The sequence below is a fragment of the Nyctereutes procyonoides genome, unplaced genomic scaffold, assembly GCF_905146905.1.
Source record: "Nyctereutes procyonoides isolate TBG_1078 unplaced genomic scaffold, NYPRO_anot_genome, whole genome shotgun sequence".
Classification (NCBI taxonomy): domain Eukaryota; kingdom Metazoa; phylum Chordata; class Mammalia; order Carnivora; family Canidae; genus Nyctereutes; species Nyctereutes procyonoides.
Genome location: NW_026575028.1, coordinates 6,028,819 through 6,047,809, shown reverse-complemented (window position 1 = coordinate 6,047,809; position 18,991 = coordinate 6,028,819). Strand labels below are relative to the sequence as shown.

General features: G+C 47.9%; 1 protein-coding gene across 3 annotated transcripts in view; it reads right to left on the bottom strand.

The window, feature by feature from the left end:
* The window catches only part of KCNA6 (potassium voltage-gated channel subfamily A member 6), a 43,889-nt gene extending 25,740 nt beyond the window's left edge, over positions 1 to 18,149 (bottom strand). For all 3 annotated transcript variants that reach the window (XM_055315627.1, XM_055315626.1, XM_055315624.1), the window contains exon 1: positions 13,097 to 18,149. In XM_055315627.1, the coding sequence (XP_055171602.1) occupies positions 16,304 to 17,893 (1,590 nt within the window). In that variant the 5' untranslated portion in view covers positions 17,894 to 18,149 and the 3' untranslated portion in view covers positions 13,097 to 16,303. The remainder of the gene's footprint in view (positions 1 to 13,096) is intronic.
* Positions 18,150 to 18,991: the final 842 nt, after the last annotated feature.

Below are 18,991 nucleotides of genomic sequence, written 5' to 3'. Positions count from 1 at the left end.
GGCACATGGCTAGTGTAGGATAGGATAATGCAGCTAACATTGGGAAGAAAGGTAGCCTAGGGGTCACTGGGTTTAGTTCTTTCCTCAGGGGCCATATGATCACAGCAGTTCAGAGCAAGGACTGTGAGCCAGACCACCTGGGTCGAATCCTACCTCCACCCTGACAGACTGTGCCACTTTGGACAAGCTACTTCTATGACAGGGAGATACCCACAGGGCCACTGGGGAGATTAAATGACTTGGGACATGTAAAACTCCTAGAAACAGGCCCAGCACAGGGTATGCTGGGGAAGTGTTTGCTGCCATTATTGTGGTTTCTGCTGTGCTTTATGATAGGTGAGGAAGTTGGAGTCTAGAACAGAAGTTGCTCCATTTGTTCATCCTTCTTGACTTTTGCAAGAATACAGCCTAAGAAAATATTCTTAAATGTGGACAGATATCCATACTAAAAATAGTCACTGTAGCATCATTTAGAAGAACAGAAACCTGAATGTCCAACAGTAGGGGGTAGGTTAGCAAATAATGATGTATCTAATAATGATTATGTAATAATTGCATGAGAATATTAAAGATATATGAAGTTTTATAAATGAAATACAATATGATATCTATACAGATACAAATACAGATACAGAGACAGAGACATAGCTAGTGTAGAAGAAAAACCCAAAACAGGCCAACACTGCAAATGTCTCTGGCTATGGGATTATGGGGTCTTTTATTTTCTTCCTTACATTTTTCTGAGTTGTACAATTTTCCATAGTGAGCAGAAAAGTCAGATAATAAAGTGTTTCAAGCAATTTGTTCAAGGTCAAATAGTGCATTAGGAGCCCACATAAGCTTTCCTTCCCTGTCCAGGGTTCTGCTGCTTCATCAGGCACACTAGCAATAGGGAGGGAAGCCAAATGGAATAAGGCTGATGATCAAACACCAAAAAGCACCAAGACCAGTGGAGCCATGCAGGACTAGGATCCAGCACAACCATGTAGGACTGGGATCCAGCACAGGGGGATCCCTGGTCTGGACTTGTAGCTCTACCTCTCAAGGCTGAGCTTGAAGGGCAGAGCTGGATACTTTCTATCCAACCAAGACCTTTCTAACCAGAGTCATTGCATAGCACACTGGGACTGGCATACAATCCACCATCTGCCCTTGAGGTCACTATCACCTCCCCAGAAGTGGAAAAAGTCAGCTTCTACTTGATCCGAGGATACCAATGAATTGTACCACCTTTTCTTTCCTCTGTCTACATGCTCCCTCTGCAAATGGGGAGCCAGAGACTCAGAGAATACTAGTTAGCACCCCTTGCTTGTCTGCATTCCCCTGCTCCTCCTTAATATAGAAGTGCCTTTCCATGCCCAACATTTTTCCAATCATAATGCCAAGGTACTTGACACAGCCAAAACTGAGAAATGTTTATTTTGCAACTGTGAAATAAAGAAGATCTGGAAGCACTTAATAACTAAGACCTCATCTAAGAAAAATAGGAAGGCAGGAAGAAAGGAAGGAGGGAAGGAGGAAAAGCAAGAGAAAAGCTGAGGGAAGAGATTTATCCCCCTTGGTTTTACATAAAAATGATTATATCCCTTTCAAAATTTTGCTATAACCTGCTCAATATATTTGTAAGTGGTAAGCTCTGATCTTTGTCTGTAAAATAAAGAAACTGGAGTGGGAAGCCCTGAAATTCAATGATTCTATATAAAGTTGAAATTTAGTAACTCTGGCTCTCTTTACAAAAGATCATTTGGGTGGCAAAAGCCAAGCAATAATGTTTGCCAAGTTATCGAGGGAACCAGCTGTACATTCAATGAATAAGCTAAGCATCCACAGAATTTTCAAACAAAAACTCAAAAATCGCCTAATCCAACCATCTCATGTTACAGATGGAGACCCTGGGCCAAAGAATAATATCAATAGCTACCATCTGCTGAGTGCCAGTTGGGCGACTTCCTCAGGGTCACACAGCAGGTCAGTGACAGACCCAGAATTAGGTATGATGCCCACCTTTTCCACAGTTCACTTGTCCAAACTTTTAGTTGATTTGAAGATGAAAAAAAGGACTGGCTATCAGGAACTCCTCACAGACCAAGATGTCCAGAAAAGGAACAACAGGTACAAAGGCAATAAGAGGTGAAGAGCAACTATATCCTCTCTCTTTTTACCTGTAAACACAGAAAGTAAATGATGCAAGAGAGAATGTAGTCCCGGACTGGAAGGGGTGGAGGAGTAGACAATGAGCATCAGGCCTTTCCTGCGTGAGCAGAGTAGAAGGTAAGAGCGTAAAGAACACCTGGCAGAAAGAGCTGCCCAGAGGACTTAAGTCCCAGCATGGGAGGAACCAGATCCAACTGGGAGGTACCATCATCTGAAGCACCATGGGAGGATATCTTGAAAACAATATTTAGGAGCATGGAAAATAAGACTAACGAGCCTGGTTACTTATAGCTCACTGCTAGTTTTCTTTAAGTCTTGTTCAGATTGTGAATAAGATTTTAAAATATGATATTTAGTAAAAGCACTTGAATATTTTCATTAAAAGGTCTAGTTGAGTTAGGCATCTGACTCTAGATCTCGACTTAGGTCTTGATCTCAGGGTCATGAGTTCAAGCCCCATGTTGGGCTCCATGCTGGGTGTGGAGCCTACTTTAAAAAAAAAAAAAAGATCTAGTTTAGTTAGAAAACTAAATAGAGACACATATGATTGTCTTTGACTTTGTTAATGAGATGTGTAGAACTCGGGCTGTTACGCCACAAGGCAATGCCATCAAGAGGCTATGAGTCTGGAGAAGTGCATCTCAAGTGTGGACATTTGCAGCAAAAGGAATAGATACTCTAGATTGAACCAATAAGACCCAGTTTTACAGTTATTTTTCTCAAAGACTTCTATTTCAGAAGGGTTGGAATGTCAGGGAAGCAGAGGCTATCTTATTTCACATTATTCAGAGCCCTATCAAAACAGTGATTCTGAATGGCTCTGCACAACTCAACAGAAGTGTGGAGAACTCTCAGAAGGTTGGTAAGAGGCCGCAAAATGGTCTATTGGAGAAAACCATTAAAGGCTAAGATTCCGTGGACTCAAATTCACCATAAGAAGTTTCAGATGACTTTGAGTTTCTCAAAATTTATTCCTTGGGTTATAGTTTTTGTGGGATGTGACTAGACGTGCCCCCCAAATAATTTGGACCACACAGGTTTAAGAAGTGTAATACATTATTTGCTGCAGGACTTCACTAGACCTTTAATCTTATGTTCCCATGCATTGTATATATCTCAGAAGCAGAAACGTAGTGGCTGGGAACATCTCCATAGAAATGTTGTGTTGGACTAGGACCCTGCAGATCACATTTGAGGAACTCTGGCATAAGGAGTTATTCTAGGTAACATGGTCAGATGAATATCCATCTCAGTTGGTACAAAATAGGAGGAAATGTATAACTGAGGTAGGAGAAAAACAAGAGTTATGAAGCTCCAACACAAATAGCGTGGAGTCTGAGTTTTGGAATTTCTCTCCCTCCCATCCCCTGGTTAGGAGGATATTTCAGAACAGGCCTGGGATAATGAGGGACTTTTCCCGACGCAGGGCAGAGTAATGGATTCTTTGTCTTTTGGAGGCCAGTGGCCTGGTCAATTTTTGTATGTCATTTTGTCTTATTCTCTCCTTACTTGCCCATCATTGAGTTCGGCCGACTCCCTTGCAAATTAAATACATTTCTGAAATGTATATAAAGAAATACACTCATGTAAATTGAGTCCTATTTTCCACTGGCTTGTGTTATAATTCGACACTGTGAAGAATGTTGACCCCAAATGCATTGCGAAGGCATGTTTCTGAGTCTGTTCGGCACTCAAGGAGACTTACTGTGTGGGTCCTCATGCAGTGTCCTCATAGCTCCTTCTCTCACTCAAGGCAAGCCCAGGAGTCAGTCAAGTAAATGGCTGGCTGTGCACACTCAGTCGTCTGATGTCCCAGGTAATTCCTAAGTGTGTTGGAAATTCTCACTGATTCCCAGGATTTTTTTGTGTATGTGTGCTTATGTTCTTTCTAAATGGATTATGGAAACTGCTGGATATTCCCTTCTGCTGCCTTGTTTTAGCAGGGAGGCATTTTTTCATCTAAGAGGGTATTAAGCCCCTTTCTATGAGTCACCTATGTTACAACCAAGTATCAGGTAATTACATAACTGAACCAAGACCAGTGTTAGGTCAGGAATCCAGATCTACAAAGGGAAAGAAACTATTGCACATATATTTCCTAAAGGCCTTGATTTACATGAGCTTTGAATGGTTTTAATTCTTTCTAGAGGCTGGGCACTTTTGAGAGGCCCTGCCTATGCCTTAGTGTCCTTCTAGAGTGGGTAGAAAAGAAAGAGACCATGGAAAAAACAACTTTTTTTTTTTTTATTTATTGAATGCTTACTCTGTGCTGGGATCTGCGTTGCTACCTATTTAGCATTATTTCCTTTAACCCCACTGGCCATCATGAGAAGGTTCAATCGATGGCCTGATTTTACAGAGGAGAGAGCCACGGCCCAGAGACGTTCCCCGTGTTCAAGGCCACACAGATACACAGACAGGCTAGCAGCACTGGGCGCTGACTCTGAGGTTGGCTGACATCACCCCTTCCCATACAGTTAACAGAGAGACAGGAGGGCCTTAGGACCGCGACCTCATTTCTCACATCCTGCCTCACCTGACTCGGCTATAAGTGTGGAAGATACCATGCTGCACACTTGGAAATTCATCATCTAGACAGTCAGAATGCAGCAAGAAAAAGAGGAAATTGCAATCGAGTTTGTTAGAGTTCCCACTTCTGAACATACATTTTGAAAAATACCCCCTAATTTTCCAGTGAATAAAAAGCCTCTTTCTCAAATCTGACCCATAATCCCACAACCCTGTCCATAGTTCCTTTCCCTTCCACTGGACAAAGGAATTATGCTGTATGAAGTATGCCATAAACTAATTTAAGTTCATCTTTTTATAGACCATATATTTTCCTTTAAGCTTAATAGTTATTATATTCTGTGATTTCATTTAAACGAGAAAGGGCCCCTACCTATTAAAATCACCTCTGATAGGAAAGTGATCATATTACTTTTATACACACACACACACACACACACACACACACATCAAAAACAACTTTTCAGAACTACATTTATGGGGAAAAGTGAGGCAGACAGGCATTAAAATGGAAGACCCATGACGGATTCCCTTTAACTCCACCTGATTTGCTCCTAGAAAGGTCAAGTATGAGGGTCAGGGGTGATGGGCAGGGGAAGAATCATAGTCTCCTTCTAAATTTGGGTTTTCGCAAGTGAAAGCTGTCCTCAGTAAGGAATGACCAATATGAAATCTGCTCCTCTCTTAGGACCCTAAGGATTTAGAGCTGCCTCTAGCCCAAATTCTGGCCCCAAAATATTTTGATGAGATAACAGGTAAAGCAAGGAAAAGAGGAGAACCTTTCTTATCTCTCTCCCAACTCAATTATATTGGACACAGTTCCAACTCTACAGCCAATAATTCCATAAACAGGAGAGCCTACAAAGAAGAATCTAGGAAGGGAGGGAAGAAAGCACGTGGGGATGACCACAGGCTTCACAGTGTTGCAAGGATGCAGAGCCCATGGCTGATGGCCAACCATTACCTGGGAAAGCCATGAAATCCCACTGAAGAGCCCCCAACTCAAAACCCTCAGTCCCAGCCAGCACGAACAAAGTGATGTCTCATCATCTGACATCATAGAAGTAGGTGGCTGGCCTCAAATCAGAAATACCCAAACACTGAGGTTTGCCTTTTTTTTTTTTTTTTTTTGCATTTTAATAATTTTTAGATGGAAACCCTCAATTACATCACACATTTCCTTGCCTACTTAATTGGACAGAGAATATAACTTAGCATGTTCTTGATTCTTACAAGGTCCCTTCTCTCCAAGCGGCCACACAATTCTGTCTCTCGCCTGGAGTTGTGACTGCCTTCTGCACAGGCTGCCAGCCTTGCTTCTGCTTTCACCCTCTTCCTAACAACCACACCTACCCCCATCTCATCTAACCATCCACTGCAACTCAGTTCAATGAGATCATAGAAGGAAGGCTTTGAGAGGGGCCACATGCAATGTGTCCATGGGGTCATCAGATGAAGAGGGCTGGGCTTAGTGCCTTTGGCAGAAATGCACACATTGGAAACGTTTCCCACCTAGAAGGAAAACAGTGCTGTGATGGCTCCAGTCTCAGTGGAAAGTTGAAATGCAGGATCAAGACCAGATCTCTCATTTTTCAAAAGCAAAAAATTCAAGGTCTATATGGGAAATCTCCCAATATTTCTTGTATCTTTTACCGGTTTTATTGAAATGAAATGTTCACATCCAGTATTTCTTAACACTGCATCCTATTTGACCCACAGGTACCTGATTCAGGACCTACTATCAGGAAAGCCTGCAAAGTCTTGGCTTAGGCACTCTGAGATTGCTATTCGGAATTCTGCAGGGATATTAAACCATCTGCGAGAGGATTGCAGGTACAGAAAAAAAAATAAGCAAATAAAACAAGAACCAAACACACCTCCAGGGGAACAGAGGATAATGACCAGGCATGGAGTGTGGCTGGGCGTGGGTAAGTGAGAACCTGGGCTCCCGACGGACACACATGTGTGCTGCTCCTGGGTAAATCTGACCCCTCCCCTGAAGCACAGAGAGCAGTCCTACGGGAGACACAAACTCTTTTCCCCATCATGCCAGCTTTCTCTCTCTTTTCAGCAACACCAAATTGCCTTAAAGCAGCTGGAGAGTGCCTGTCTAATTTATGGCTCAGCCACCATGGCTTCTGGAAACTTTGTTCTTCTGACATGAGTCCTGTGATTTATAAAAGGAATCTGTAACCAACAGTGACTTCTCTTTCTCTCCCAGGACAACAGAGTACAGAGAAGAATCTAGAAGCTGATTTCTGCTTCCCAGGGCGTCAGAAATTGGCACTCCTGGGTAAGATGCATCCCTTCTTTCTTTCTGCATCCCTTCTTTCCTTTTTAAAATACAGAAGTCTCAAATAACCTCCGGCTTTTCTGACTTCCAATTCGTGACAGTTTCCTGCAGCCCAGTCACTAAATTTAACAGAAAAAGTATAGCCCTAAAAGGTTATAGAACCTCTTACTTGGTAAGATGAAAAGCTCAGGGCTTGGCTGCCCAGGCCAGAGCCTGTACATGAGCCTATCTTTGCCCAGTGTAAAAATACCTTTGGTACTCACTAGAGTCACACGTTTTAGTCATTCCTTGCCAATCCAGTGGCTGGTTATCTGATGAAGAATTTCTCTAGTGATGCCTGCTACCCTTTGTACCTTGGAAAGTCAGGGAAGAGGGACACGGAATTACAAAGTACTTGATTCCACTTCCTATGGACAGCTGTGCTAATGAGTTTGGCTGGATAGGAAATGAATAAAATTGGTTAAGTTTAATCCTTGGGTTTCTGTTTTCCATTAAAATATATATATATATATATATATATATATATATATATATATATATATATATCTATCAGTGGTGGAGTTAGAATTCACTCGGCTGAATTACCTGTGACCATGGGCTGAGCTTTCCACTTGCCTGCATCAGTGTTCTCCTTCATAAAGAAGAGCATTCAGGGCCGCTCCCAGCCCCTGTGACCCTCAGTAATGTCCTTCCCAATGATCTGCTGCTCCTGGGAAGGATTTTCTACCTTGGTTGAAAAAAATATTACCAGTATATCCATTCTATTCTTACAAGATGCATTCAGATTACATTTCTATATGTTAAATGACATCTTAAGTGCCACTATTTAAACAGATTCTGCTGTGAATCCTTCAGGCAAAGAGCATTCTGGATAAAATAGCTAGCTACCATGAGTCTATTTTTTATATCATATTTCATTTAAATGTTTGTTTCAGAGAACAGAAGTCAGCAGGGATCCTGCCTTTCTTTGAGAGTACAGGTGGTTCCAGCCCCACTCCACAGTGGTTGTTCAATATCACTGAGGCTCCCTCAGCCCTGCTCTGCCAGGAGTTTATTTCCTGCTACCCTCTCTAATGTGCCCCTCATTTGAGCCTCCCAACAACTGAGGCAAGTGAGGCAAGTGGAATTAGCTCCCTTATTTTGCAGATGACAAAACTGGAGAGGCTAAATGAGGTGCAGCTAATAATGGTAATTCAGATGCAAGTTCTCTACCTCCAAAGGCAAGCAAGCCAAGAAATCAGAATGGGGAGGCAGTCCCGTTGGCCTGCCCTGGGCCAGGTCCTCTGGGCAAGCTGGAGTGGCTATGGGAATGAGTGTAGGATGACTAGAACATTCCTGCCTGATTTGGGACCTTCAGGAGAGCTGCAGTGGAAGCAAATGGGAAACCACAAGAGTAGGAGGGGCTAGCTTCTTCCACCTCCAGGGACTCCTATCTCCTCCCCTTGAAAGGAGGAAAGGAAAGCTGAACACACCCTAGGAATGTTACAGGGTGTCACCACCTGCAAAGTGGGGGGAGTGGGTCATGAAGATGGCTGGGGATCAGTGGGGGATGCTGAGGACAAGGACCAGGGGAGGTGGGATTTTGAAGGCCACTGGAACAGTATAAGAAAACTGTGCTGGGGTCTGACTTATGTGTTCTATCCTTAGGGCTAACTGTGGGACCCTGCATCTGTCCTAAGGAGGAAGATTGGAGGAAGTATGTGAGGAAGGCCCTAGTGGAGTGCCATCCCCTGAGAATGTTAAAATGTGGAGGGAAGATAACAGTGATGGTAGTAAAGACCGGTGTACAGAAAGGTGTACAGGTTTCCCTTGCTATCTGAAAGTTCACTGAGGGCGTGGCCCCACAAGGGGCTCGATTCCACAATTCCAAGATCATGACCTGAGCCGATATCAAGAGTTGGGTGCTCCACAGACTGAGCCATCCAAGTGCCCCCCCTCCACTGTTTTTTAAATACACTTTGCTTTTACTGAAGACCTGTGTTAGTACCTGATCTCACTAACTCAAAGAAATCCGAAGAGGATTTTCGCCTTTATGAAATGGTAATTTCTTTCTTGCTCTACTTCATTTGGCTTATGAAAGGTTTCACAGGAATGTCCTACTTTTTATAACTGGGGAAACCTGCATATATATGTGTATATACAGTATATATTTATATATATAAATCCGTGTGTATATTCTGTATACATACATAGCTATGTGAGATTATGGCTATGTGACATACATAACTGAACGAGATATATATATAGGGCCTGGGGACACCTGCTGGTTTTCCTTCAAAGAGACAAACTGGCATGTAAATAAAAGCCTGTATACACATGTAGGAGACACAAATTCATTCTCTCTTCTTGTGTAGTATTAATCAGACGCTCACTGAGTTCTGTGAATATGTCTTCCCTGAGAATGATGGATCACACATTAGTTGTGTGCCCTTGAACATGCCCTCTGAGCCTCAACCATCTTAATCTGCCAAAGGAAAACAATGCCTAGCCCGCCTACTTCATTTGGTTTTTGTAAAACAATAGTAATAATAGCCAATCTTTGTGTTTTTTTAACAGCCAATCTTTGTATAGTGCTTATATATTGTTACATATTATACCACCTACATATCATTACATATTACATAACCACCGTACATATATTAGCTCATGTAGTCCTCAAAACAGCTCCACGAGATTGGCATTATTATCATCCTCCCTTTACAGAAAGGGAAACTGAGGCACAGAGCAGTTTCAGAACTTGCTCCAGGTCATCTAGCAGGCAAGGGGCAGAGGTAAGATTTGAACCCAGAAAACTTAACTCCATAGTCCATTCTCCTAACCTTTTTTTGTTATATGACATGATGTTTGAAACCATTGGAGGCATTTATAATGGTTTTGAAATGAATGGTGCCATCCTCATTCTTGTCAGGACCACTCCCATTAGGGAGGACCAAAACAGAGGAAGGATTCACCAGGCAAAGATGATGCCCCAGCCTTAGAGCTGTGGACCCCGCCCGCCAGGTGCTGAGCCTCTTGGAAGAGAGGGAAAGAATGGCTTCTTCTCTTCCTGGCCCCTCCCAGGCTCAGGCCTATCTTCCTATGTTCTTTTTTCAAAGCAAAGTGTCTTTGCTGCCAAGAGCTGGTTTGTCTGTCTCCTGGAGACAGAGGTTGTCAAGCCCTGAGAGAACAGCAAGCATGTCAAAAATAGCAGCGCCAGCAGACTGCGTGGCTGCGATTTCCTTTTGAAATGTTGGTTTTTGTGCTCACCAAAGAGCGGAGGTCTGTCTGCTCCCTGCAGTCTGCAGCGGAGACGGCTTACGGATCCAGGATGTTTTCCAGGGGCAGGCAAAGAGTGTCTGCTGAGGCCCATGGCAGACTAAGGGAAAAGCCTCTTCATAGTAATGACAATGAGGTCAGAGATGTTTTTTATTTTATTTTTTTTAATTGTTGTAAACCCCACCCAGGCTAGGCCTTAAGTAGGTTAAGTGATAGCCAAGATGAGACCAGTATTAATGATACTTGCAGCCCATTTTGCTCTGTTGTTCTGGGAATGAGGGAGTCAGCGCCCTGTGTGTCTTTTAGTAGTGGTTGCTAATAGATTTTCATCCTCTCTTTAGGGTATCAACAGGATGAGAATGAAGAAGGGACAGAGAGGCAGGCTGAACTCAATCCCTAAGGAGTCAGAGCAAAGGGACATGACATGACAATCTCTGATCTCACAGGGACTTCAGGCCCAGAACAGGAAGGTGTTTCACTGGGAGACACAGTAACATGAGAACTAAGGGCCCATCTGTCTTTTACTCCCAGGAGCCTGTGTCTGGCAAGTTCTCTCTTCCACTAAAGCCCCAAGCTCTAGGCCTTGTTCTGCTTGAAGCTGCTCTGTACAACCTGAGGCAGCCCCGGCATAAAGCAGAATGGAGACAGGAAATCCTACAGTTTAGAGAATGAAAGGATTTCTTTTCCTTCCCTAAATGACCTTGACAAGCTAGAATCAGACCACACTTTGTTTCCCAGGGCAATAACACCCAGTCAAAACCTATCAGAGCTGGCAGGGCAGTTCCAGCCAGATTGTCCCGGGAGGACAATATTCTCTGGGAATCTATCCTGGCATTTGTGTGGAGATGCCGGGTGACAGAAATACTGCCAAAAGCCAGGGCTCGGCCAGTGGAGAAAAGGAATGATAAGCAGCAGGACTGGAAAGTGTCATGTGAGGAGAAATCTGAAGGGGAGGGAAGGATGGGACCCAGTGAGCAAAAGGCAAGTGAAAGCGGTAGAAGTGTAATGTCTGCTGGACAAACATGGAGAAGGGTGCCCAAAGCACCAAGACTTCAGGACCCCAGGGAAGCTATAAAGACTTAATGGTTACTACAGGGAGAATGGGTGGAAAGAGGCCAGCAGAAGAAAACCTTGACATCTGTACAATTTCTAAAGGAATTCTGAGTTTACAGGTGCAGAGAGGCTAGAAGAAGATTCTTGGTTTGTTTGGGGGTATCTTTGAAGTTTTGAGGCTTGCTTTTGTTTTGCCAGCAAAGTATGAATGCCTCGGGCCAGTTCATTGACTTAGTCCTACCTAATGAATAATGTCCAACATATTTACCCCAGTCTAATACGTGCTAATCATGCTCTGCACTTACCAAAAATGGCTTTGACCTTTCTTTTGCTTGAGCAAAAAGAAAAATCCCACAATGATTTGATTGTCAAAATTTTAAAAAGTGGGGGGGGGGCAGTTCTTGGCACTGTACATGAATAGCAAGGAGCAATGCATAAAAGCTCTCAAGTGTCCCCAAGTGGCAGAAGGAAAAAACTGTCATTCCATCCTGGATACTTAGATTGGTCCATCTTTAGAGACGCTAACCTTCTAAAACCAAACCATTCTCCCAGCCAAGATGTGAAACTCCCAGGTTATCAGTCCCATGCCACTTCTCCCCAACCCCCACAATCCAATGACTTTTTTGGGGTTATTTTATAGTTATACAGCTATCACCAAAATCCTGTTTTAAAAAATGTCCATTACCTTGGAAACCCCCCGCCTCACCCGCCGCCCATGTCCTGATGCAGATGGGACTATTTACAGCCTACCACCTCCAGCAAGGAGAGTGCTCAGCTCCCCTTACAAATTGGGTAGAGAATTTCAATCTATCTTGTCAAGGAGCATTTCCTGCACCTCACGCCCCTGGGATATATGCCCTTCCTCCGTCCTGCCTTCAGTGAGCAAGAGAGATAGTTAGGTGCTAGGAGGGCCTTCAAGTGAACTAAGGATAATTTGAGGGCCACTCCTGAGCTAAGCCTTTTTCCAGGCTAATTCCACACTTAATTCCACTTCCTCCTAAGTCCTTGCTTTTGTGTTTGGCTTACTGTTTCTACGTTCTTTTGTTTTGTTTTGAACCATTCTGTAAGCTTCTTAAGGTTGGGAGACTTGGAAGTTCTCTCCTCCTCTCTCTTCCTTTCTCTCTGTCTCTCTCTTTCTTTCTCTCTTTTATTTTTGAAGGTTCAAGAAATTTCTGCAGAGACGTTTTTCTAAACCCAGCCCAATCTCATCTTGCTCTATAAGTTCAGAACTTGTGCCCACAGGGGCGAGCTTGGCAAGAAAGGACAGGACACTGAACTGGCAGAGAAGGGAGGTCAGTCCCCCAGCTGGAGAACAGCCTTCTCAGCAAACACTTGAGATCACCACTATCCTAGAGTTCAAGGTGTGATCTCAACAAAAATGCTACAGCTGCTCCCTGCCACTAAAAAGGTGGAGAGAGGAAGAAAGATAGAAAGACACATAGAGAAGGAGGAAGAGATGGAAACAACAGAAGGGCAAAAGCCAGAAATGCAAAGGGGAAAAAATGTGAAAATGAGAATACCTGGGAGAAGGGGAGGGCAGGGAGTGCAGAGAAAAGGAGGTGACTAGAAAGGGTGGAGAAGGCAGCAATGAGAGAGCAGAAACCAAGGAAGGAGTCTTTCTCTCTCTCTCTCTCTCTCTCACACACACACACACACACACACACACACCAAACAAAAGGAGAGGGAGGTGGCTGCTGAGACCAGGACATTAAAACCTCATGTCTCTGGGATGTATGGGCTCCCCTCCCGGAGTTCAAATCTGGCCCAGAGCACTGAGCCAGGAGCAAAGTTCCCCCCAAAAGCAGAACCTACCTCCAATGCAAAGGTGGCCAGCTGTCCCCCTCTCTCCTTGGGGATGATTAGGCAGGAGGACTACCCCACGTCTCAGCCGAGTCTGACAGATCCAGGGAGGCATTTGGGAGCTCATGCCGGAGAATCAGGTGTAACAGAGGCCTGACCCCTGCCTTTGCTGGCAGCTGCAAAATCGTCACCCCGGCTATCTCGGCAGCACAGGGTGCGTCTTCTTTCGATGCTCGGGGCACAAAATCCACACAAAGAAGCTCAAAGTCAGAGAGGGATGGCTTGGCAAAATCCTTCACAGAAACCAGGTCAGGTCACAGCCTCTCTGTGTTTCTTCGATGTCTTGAGAAGAGCCACCTATGAGATTGCTAGGATCAGAGCTAGATAATTCCCCAGGAGGAGGAAGTGTCATTTCTCTCAGTCTCCCTGAGAGCAGGGAGGAGCCTCTCTCTGAAGAGATGACAGCTCCATAGTATCACAGACTATCACTGTCAGGACTCTTGGCGAGGCCCAGCCTGGCTGCCTCTTGAGGAGCGTGTCCCCTCCAAGTCTTCCCTTGCCATTTTGAAAAAAAGATAATATTGACATTGGTTTAACTGGCAGTTGCTTAGCATTCAAATTTCTGAAGAATTCAGGAGTGAGATGAGGCAGCTTCAATGACTAGGTGGGGAAACCAGGAAGAAAGGTCCAGGGAGAAAGTTTGGGGGAGCTGCTTCCCCCCTCATTTTCCAAAGGTCACACATCTCGCCGGTCATTAACAGCCCCTAAACCACTATGTAGGAGGTGTTCCCATTTCAGAAGCTGGGAGTATGTATGTAGTCTCCTGTTCTCCCTTGCTGCCCAAATCAGAAGATAGAGAGAACAGTCTGGAAGGTTGCTATGGCAACCAGAGTCCCTGGAGAGCCCAGCTCTCCACAAACCCTTTACTTTTGGGCATGCTCTGACTTGAAAAGGGAATGTTTTATTAGGGATGGTGATGACGATGATCACATACACACATATAGAGATACATGCATACATGTTCCAACATTTACCCTCACTGGAAGCATCCCCCCATTGCCTCTGTAGTGGGCCCTTCTCCCTTCTCCGAAATAGCCAGAAGTAACTAAAGGAATTTTGGAAAACCAGAACTTTATGGCCTCGGAGCAGATTTCCAAATCATGAACTCCTCTTATCTGTATTTCAGGTTTGGAGAAGCCAAGCTCCCAATCACGGCAGCCTCTGGCCCTGAGAGGATCCCACTGAACCTGTCTAAAGAGCATCCTCCTTGTTGAAGGGTAAGAAGAGAGACTGAGGCCCGGCTCAAGAGGCTAAGCAGGGATGTAAGGAGCTAATAACCCAGTATAGTCTACTCTTGGGCTTTGGATTCAAAGCAGGAACTCTGTGAGGAAGGAGGTTTTGCCTCTGGGAGATAGGAAAATAGGCTAATGAACTAAAAATTCAAGTCCCTTACACATTTGCATAGCATTATCACCAGCTTCCCAGATGAGTTCATTGACATTCCCCATGAGGTAGGGAGGGGAGGACGTTAATGTTCCCATTGAATGGGTGGAGAAACTGAGGCATAGAGAGGAACTGTGGCACCCAGGTTACCCTGTCAGGCTGTGGCAAAATCCAGATTTACATCTGGCACCCACAGGAGCCACAGTGTCTCTCAAGAAAACCCTCAAAAGGCCATCCTTCATAAGTGGCTCTTTGAGAAAATTTTTTTTAAAATTCTCATCGAAGAGTCTTAAAGCATAGATATAAAATTAAGAACATGTTAACAGTCCTTTCGGTTTCCGAACTGCACCCAGAAGAGCTCAGAACAGTACATCACAGTTTTTTCAAGGCAACAAACAAATGACAGCATTACCAGGAGAGAAATGAGGGGGAATGGGCAGGTGGGATGAAGGCAACAGTTTCACGCCAAAAGAAGATGATCTATCCTGCGGTGATACCGCCACATTACCTTACCAGTGAGAGCAGGTCGGCTGCAGCTCCCAGGGGCAGAGCAGGTGAAGGTGTGCTTGACTCAGCAAAAAAACAAAAACAAAAAAACAAAAACAAAAAACAAAAAACAAACCCTACCAGTGAGGCTGTCAACAAAGGAATGATGTTTCTTCCTCACTCTAAACCTATTTCATTGCTCCTAAAATGGGAAGAACCCACGCTAGCATCCAACGTATGCGTTTACCTGTCTGCTGGCTTCAGCTGGAATTTGCTTTGGAAAACCTTCAACTGCAATCCTAAGTCAAATTCCCAGGGAGAAGGGTGGAGGGGGCTCGAGAGGGCTGGGGCAAAGTATAGGAGAGAGATTCCCCATCTGCAACAAGGTTCCTCTTTGCACGCGTCCCAGGTGACAATGTGTGCTTACGTGCTACCCCTCCTTAGATATGCAGTCAAGCCAGTTGCTTGGCTCTATCCAGCCACTGCTCCTGGCTCTGTGGTTCCCTCTTTCCAGCTGCTCCACACAGGAAGGCACTTGCACAAAAAGAGTATTTGGCTCGGAGGAGGAACCTTCCTGGAAGCTAGACAGTCGGGAGGGAATGACTGAATGTAGACCGAAGGCTGATGTCCACTGTGCCAGGACACATCTGGAGAAATCCACTGGCCCCTTTGGTGAGGGACTGACTCTAAATATTCTCCAAATGGCCAAGTTTCATTGTAGTCTCTCTAATGCCTTCCAGGATTCGAGATGAGTAACTTATCTGAAGACTGTGCAGCTAAAGGCTTTACCAGGGGTCCTCTACAGGACGACCAGCAGGTGTTACAAGCCGGGGGAATAAAACAGAAAGGTGAATACTGTTTCTGTCCTCCAGCTTCTGCTAGTTACCACGTAGCCAGAAGCGGCCAGGTGCATGCCCCAAAGCAAAGGACAAAGGAGAGAAATAGGACTCAGGTATGCCTGGTTTCCATCCTGTTGATCTCTCTGGCCCTAGACATGAAAACTTCAGAGTCAAGAGGGAAGGTCTGACAAAAATCTCATCCACGTGATGGAAGATGGGCATGAATGGGTGGCACCGTTAAAATCTCAAAAATGTCATTTAGACGGATAAACCTTGAATGCTGCTGCACAGATCAAGCAACAAGGTTGACAGTCCAGGTATCTGGACCAGGTGCAGGGGAGGGGGTCACGAAGTTGGCTGGAGCTCAGATGAGGGGAGTGGAGAATGAGAAGGAAGCCTGAGACTGTTTGCTCAATGTCACCCTTCTCATTCAACTCCCTGCCTGCATCGGTCAAACCTCTGTGAGCATCCTTTTCTCTGCATATGCCCGATGTGGAGGGGGAAGGTAGCTGGGTCTCCGTTCCCGAGTGGTCTCGGAGAATTCAGGCTTGCCAAGTCCACTGTCAGCTGCCTTCAGGTCTGGCGCAGGCTGCCCACAAGTGACATGGGTATACTGGCCTTGCTCCTCCTGCTCTGTCTCCCGGTGGTAGAAGTAGTTGAAGTTGGAGACAATGACGGGCACAGGCAGGGCGATGGTGAGGACCCCGGCGATGGCACACAGCGAGCCCACGATCTTGCCCCCCACTGTCATGGGGTACATGTCTCCATAACCTACCGTGGTCATTGTAACTACTGCCCACCAGAAGGCGTCCGGGATGCTGGGAAAGAGTGAATCATCATCATCAGCCTCTGCGAAGTAGACGGCACTGGAGAAGAGGATGACTCCGATGAAGAGGAAGAAGATGAGCAGGCCCAGCTCCCTCATGGAGGCCTGCAAGGTCTTGCCCAGGATCTGCAGCCCCTTGGAGTGGCGGGAGAGCTTGAAGATGCGGAACACCCGGACCAGGCGGATCACTCTGAGGATGGCCAGGGACATGGCCTGCTGCCCGTTCTGGCCACCCCCTCCACTGGCTGACTGCTGCTGCTCCTGCTGCTGCACCAGCTCGGTGCCCAGGGTGATGAAGTAGGGGAAGATGGCCACCAAGTCAATGATGTTCATGATGTTGCGGAAGAAGGCTGGCTTGCTGGGGCAGGCAGAGAAGCGAACCAGGAGCTCGAAGGTGAACCAAACTATGCACAGGGTCTCCACCAGAAAGAAGGGGTCAGTAAAGAAAGAGCCCCCAAGAGTACTTAGTGAGGATGAGCTCCCTGCCACCATGCCCCCCGGGGGGATGCCAGGATGAAAGGTATAGGAATCCTCTTCATCCTCGTCTTCCTCCTGACTACCCCTAGAAATTGGGGAGTCCCTGCTCACACCATTGCTCCCCCCTCGACCATCTGCACGGAACTGGGGCAAGGTCTCCAGGCAAAAGATGACGATGGAGATGAGAATGACCAACACGGAGACGATGGCGATGCCCCTGGCGGGGCCTGAGCTCTCAGGGTACTCGAAGAGAAGCCAGACCTGGCGCTGGAAGGGCTGGGAGGGCAGCGGCTTCTCGTCCTCGCCCCCTTCAGGCAGGCAGCCCTCGTCCTCCCGGAAGGCCGCCAGGGCCTCGTCCCCCAGCTGGTAGAAGCGGATCTCCTCCAGGAAGATGTCCAGGGGCACGTTGACCGGCCTGCGCAGGCGGCCCCCGGACTGGTAGTAGTAGAGGATGGCGTCGAAGCTGGGCCGGTTGCGGTCGAAGAAGTACTCGTTCCTCAGGGGGTCGAAGAAGCGGACTCTGCGGCCCGGGTCCCCCAGCAGCGTGTCGGGGAACAGCGACAGGGTGCGCAGTTGGGTCTCGAAGCGCAGCCCGGAGATGTTGATCACCAGGCGCTCGCTGCTGCAGCAGCCCCCGCCCGCCGCGGCCTCCGGGAAGGCCCCCGCGTCCTGCTGCTCGCCCTCCGGCCCCCGGACCTCGCCCGGCGCCGCCAGCGTCAGGGATCTCTCCGACCTCATGTCCCCGCCGCCGCGCGCTCCCCGCCACCGGGACGGCGCCCACGCCGCAGCCTCGGGGCTCGGGAGCGCGGCGGCCGTCCCGGCTCTCCGCCGCGCCGTCCGTGCAGGGCGGGGCTCGCGCCCCCCCGAGCGGCCGTCCGGGAGCCGCGGGGCGACGGGGGCACCCCCGAGTCCGTGCCTGGGCGCCGCCGCTTCCCGGGGCACCGGGCACGGCACCCTGGCGCGCGAGGACCGGGCTGCCCGAGGAGACGCGTGGCTTCGCCCCCCGGGGCGCCTGAGCCGGGCTCGCGGACGCGGGGGTCCGCCCTCCGGACCGGGCGGCGCTTCTCCAGCCGCTCAAGCCCCCCCGGCCCCCCCCCCCCCCAGCCCCCGGCCGCAGGCGCGAGCCGCGCGCCAGATGCGCCTCCCTCCGGCGCGGCGGACTCTCCTGGCGGGGCTCGGCCTCCGCCCTCCGCGCCCCGCGGGCTCCGCCTGGCCGCTCCCGCCGCTCCCGCCGCTCCCGCCGCCGCCGCAGGCCTCGGAGAGCGCCCGAAGGCTGCCCCGGCCCAGGGCGCGGGCACCCGCCTCCCCGCGGCTCAAGCCTCCGCTGCAGCCGCCGCAGCCGCCGCGGCCCGGCCCTCGGCTCTGCCCTTCCCAACACTCACTCTCCGAGTGACGTGGCAGGCCCCGCCCGCTGCCCCCTCCCACCCCACTCTCGCATCACACCCCTCGCCCGGCCAGGGGCGCGGGAGCCGGGGGCCGCGGGGAGAGACACACGCCCGCCCGCCCGCCCCGCCCCGCCCCGCCCCGCCGCCAGCCTTTCCCGCGCTCGCCCCGCACGCCCCGCCCCAGCTCGCGCTCACCCTCGCGGCCCCCCAACTAGCGCCAGCGCCCTAACACCACACCCCCTCCAGCCCTGCCATCGGCTTTCCCTATTTCAGTTTAAGGTGGTTGCTCTACGCAGTGCGTCTCATCGAGGAGAAAACACATCCCTCCCCACCAGGCAGCACGTTAACTCGGAGCAGCGTACCTCCCTCCGCGCATCCAGAAATCTAAAGAACAAACCGAATCATATTTCGTCCCTCTGTATTTACGAAGACTCATTTGCCAGCTTCTCTC